Source organism: Convolutriloba macropyga, chromosome 15 (genome assembly GCF_964194025.1).
Source record: "Convolutriloba macropyga chromosome 15, txConMacr16.3, whole genome shotgun sequence".
In the NCBI taxonomy this organism is placed as follows: Eukaryota; Metazoa; Xenacoelomorpha; order Acoela; family Convolutidae; genus Convolutriloba; species Convolutriloba macropyga.
Window position 1 is genome coordinate 30,233,286 of NC_134482.1, and position 4,163 is coordinate 30,237,448.

General features: G+C 31.8%; 1 protein-coding gene across 1 annotated transcript in view; it reads left to right on the top strand.

Annotated features, from left to right (window-relative positions):
- Positions 1-4,163, top strand: part of LOC142354280 (lactosylceramide 4-alpha-galactosyltransferase-like) — a 50,543-nt gene extending 46,380 nt beyond the window's left edge. Inside the window, exons 3-5 of the mRNA XM_075406546.1 lie at positions 2,903-2,978; positions 3,206-3,359; positions 3,718-4,163. Coding sequence (XP_075262661.1) covers positions 2,903-2,978; positions 3,206-3,359; positions 3,718-3,965 — 478 coding nt within the window. The 3' untranslated portion in view covers positions 3,966-4,163. The remainder of the gene's footprint in view (positions 1-2,902; positions 2,979-3,205; positions 3,360-3,717) is intronic.

Genomic DNA, 4,163 nt, shown 5'->3' on the forward strand with positions numbered 1-4,163 from the left:
CTAAACAGGACTTTCTTATTTTCTGTTTATTTCTTCTGCACTCGCGTACTGTTTTGAAGAATACCATATGGACAGTTCGTCGTTTCTGTTCTCTTACAACTGCGATATAACTTGTTCGAATTACTGCAATTTTTTGTTAAAGGTGTGTCTAAAGTGATGATGTATGGATTGCAGATAGTGATTTTGCTCTAGGGAATGATGTTCCATTGTGGTGCTGGTATGGAACGTTGTTCTTTCGCTTTTCCTGCAATTGTTTTACAAGCTATGTTTTGTTTACCAAAATCTAATTTAGTCGTTTTTCTTCAATGGATAAATGTTTTCCCGAAAGTATTATCTTACTTGGCGAGTGTTGGTTTAGTGGGATGTTTTCAGAGCTGTCGCTATTGCATAAAATTGTCTGCTGTAGAGAGTTCGAGTTAGGATCCTCGCGATATTGGATATCCAAGTTGTCTTCACTTGTACCATCTTTGTTCCATAATTAGTCCCTTTAGAGGACATCCTGTTTCAGCAAACGCTTGTCTCATCAAATGAAGATTAAATTTTTGTCAGATAGCTTTAGCTTTTTGTGTGATAGTGTGGTGAGAATATTAGAAAGATCTGTGTTGTGTTTTCTGTCAAAGTGTGCTTCAAATGGTGTGATGCGAGTGGTGGAGTTAGTATTTAGTCTAATGTTTTCAATAAAGTTTTGCACAGGTAGGAGTTGGCATCCTCTAGCTGTCCATGAGCCAGAATCAAAATGCATTTGGAGGACACTTGATACTTTTGTTCATTATCGTTGAATTAAACAAAATTTCGATGTTTCTTTCTTTTGTCTTATAGATGGGTTGTTTATAGTGTTGCATAGGTTTTCAGCTCGCTCCCGATCTTTAAATGAACTGGGAGAGCCTGTGCCTAACAACCAGTTAAATTTTTTGTTGTTAGTTTTTGTTGCCATCCAGAATTCTACCATAAAATTGTTACTGTTGTTGGTGCACTTCTATTTATAGAACTATCACGGTTTGATTTTATTTATGTTTGTCCAGTTTTCCCTCATATCCTTGCTATATAGGGCTGCTTCAGCGTCGACACTTTCTTGATTTGACTGTTCTTCGTGTGTGTTGTTTTCACGTGTCTTACTTGACGTGTTTGTTGATTGTGTGGTTACGATGTGTATTGTGGTTGTTGTTGGCTAGGGTATCTATTATTGTTATTATTATTATTATTATTATTATTATTATTATTATTATTATTTTTATTATTATTATTATTATTATTATTATTATTATTACTATTATTATTATTATTATTATTATTTTTATTATTATTATTATTATTATTATTATTATTCTCTACTATAAAAGTTTTTAATACTACTTTTATATCTATTACTATTATCATTATTATTATTATTATTATTATTATTATTATTATTATTATTATTATTATTATATTATTATTATTGCTATTTTTTTGATATTATTATCAATATTTTCAGTTTTATTGTTAATAATAATATTAATATTATTCTTATTATTTATGTTTTGTTATATTATTTGTTTTATGAGTAATATTACCATTGTTATTTGTACTACTGTTATTATTATTATTTTTATTATTATTTTAATTTTATTTTGCCTTTTTTATTACCAATAATATTATTTTCTATTAGATTTGGCATTATTCTTTTAATCGTTTTTAGTGTCAATAAATTTATTCCGACCCTTTCTACCGAAAATTTTGTGCACAAACATTTCTTTTTACCTTACTATGGCATGATATTTTGGATTTCCATTGATTTCCATGGGTTCAAATGTATTAAGCAGTTTTTTCTTTCGTTTTCGTAGAAAGATATTGCGTTCTGGGCGGAACTCGATCTTGAGCTCATATTTAATTTAGCGTTTCTTGTTAACACACTGTTCAATACCAAACGCATTGCCTGGTCAATAATAATTAGAAAATAATTATATGCATGACATTGACGGTCTTTAATACATGTTTTTAAAGTTGACTTGAGATTTTTTCGACGGATTAAAAAATCATCTTTATAGATAATTTTTGTACAAAATTAACGTTTTTAAATGAACTTTTTGCAGTTTAAATCAAAATTTTGAAGGAAGTTTGCAGTGGAGTTCAACGTCTACATTGAATTGATTATGATGGAAGTAATCACTGATTTTTTAAGTTGTACTGAGGTATCTGATCATAAGGAGTTCCAGTCTAGACGGTATATGGATAGATTTATGCTAAGATGAAAACCTATCTGATCTTGTACTGCCTAGGGACACGATTAGTTTGTTATCATTGGAAAACTATGGGAAAAACTATTGTTCTTTTGCGTCTTTGGAAGTCGTATCTGTTGAATGACCCATCTTATTTTATAAGATGATCAATCCTATTTCAAAATGCGGTTTGCAGATCATGTGAAAAATGGTCTGATTTACAGATATATTACAAAAAACAAAGATTATAACAGCCCTATCACAATCAATGTATATGATTGTTAACATGCAACTGCATTCTATTAGCTTCAAATAAATTTATAATGCTTTCTCCTTGTTAATGTGTCCAAAACGCAATGAGTAATAACTATTAAAGTTCGTGTTCAGAATTAAATTAGATAAATTTTCTCGTACCAGTGATGAAAATTGGAAACGACATTTGCGAATAAAGTTGTAATACAGTTACAATCAAACTTCTTGGAAAATCTTACCCATAACTTACCCATAAAATGGTATCAAGAAGACCGTAATAAATCAGAATAGTGAAATAAAGCATTCATAGGAGAATTTCATAGGAGAAAATCATCAGTACTTTTGTCAATTTTGCAAAATAACCGTCTTTTAGTGATAATTTGGTGTGAGATGGCCTGTATTACACTATATATAGCTTTTAAAAAACTATTTTATTCAAAACTGATGTTTAGAATGCCAAATGAGAGCTGCGACCGAAACGTGACAGAATATTCTAGATTGGTCAACGGGGGAGCCATGCACTTTCAGGTAATCATTATTTCCTGCCGAGAGGTGAAAAAAATTATCTTATCCATTCCGTGACTTCTTCCTACATTTTTCTGCACGCACAAGTTTTCAATATTCATATAATTTCAATTTCGTGTAATTGAAATCGAAAAATTTGTTCTTTCCGTCGAAAATGATGGTTGATTCCGAAAGCTAATTGGCTACTACTATGGGTGTCTTATTGGCAATTTTATTACTTTTTTGGATAGGCTGGCAGTCCTTTCATGATGGAAGCAATGCGTTTCTCTAATGAATCGTACAAGCACGGCATGATTTTTATCTCGCTGGGACCTCCGGCTCTACACGAGGCGGCAAAAAGACTTCTAAAACAGAAACCAGGATCCTTTTCACACACTATTTCAAGTAAGTTAAACGTGGGTAAATATTTTTAAAATAACTGTGTATTAAATCAAGGCCTGCTTCCATTTCTGTCCAGCCTTCCCCGTGAATACTACCACGCATAACAAAAGTTTGTTTCAAACCATTTTTGTTTTGTTTTTAATATCAGTAATATTTCACTAATGGTCAGTAGCGTATAGATCTAAGATTAGACAATAAAAAAATAAACAAATAAGTGCCCATTATAGCTTCTTATATTCCACGGTGGAGTGGGGAGGGGGCGGGGGTGAAGGAGGAGTAGGAGATTTTAATTTATCTATTTCGACATTGGTATTTTGTCCTGGCACCATTATTAACACAAATTCAGCTTTATCTTTTTCAGCTGCCGAACTTAGCATTCTGCCTTCATCCGAATTTCTCACAATAATTCCTGGAAAAATGCCCAGGATTTGGGGAGTGAACAAAAATGCCTCCTTCTTTTACTATTATACCCGGTGCAGTACCCTAATACATATGTGTGGTCCGAGCATCAAGAGGTTCAAAGTAACGGGGAACCCCAGAAACGACATGTACTCATTCCTTGGCCCTCAAGTTTGCCCAATGTCCTTTTCTAAATTAGAAACTTTTTGATCAATTTCGCGCATTCTGTTATTCAAAATGGGGTGTTCGATATATGTAAGAGAAGTTATTGACAAACTTTGTCACATATACATCCATAGATTTGAAAATAAACTTTTTTATTTCCGAAATATTTTCCAATGGCTTTCAAAATGTTGAAAGCTGCAATTCTTTTTAAAAAGTAAATTGGAATTCATTGCAAATTTGATT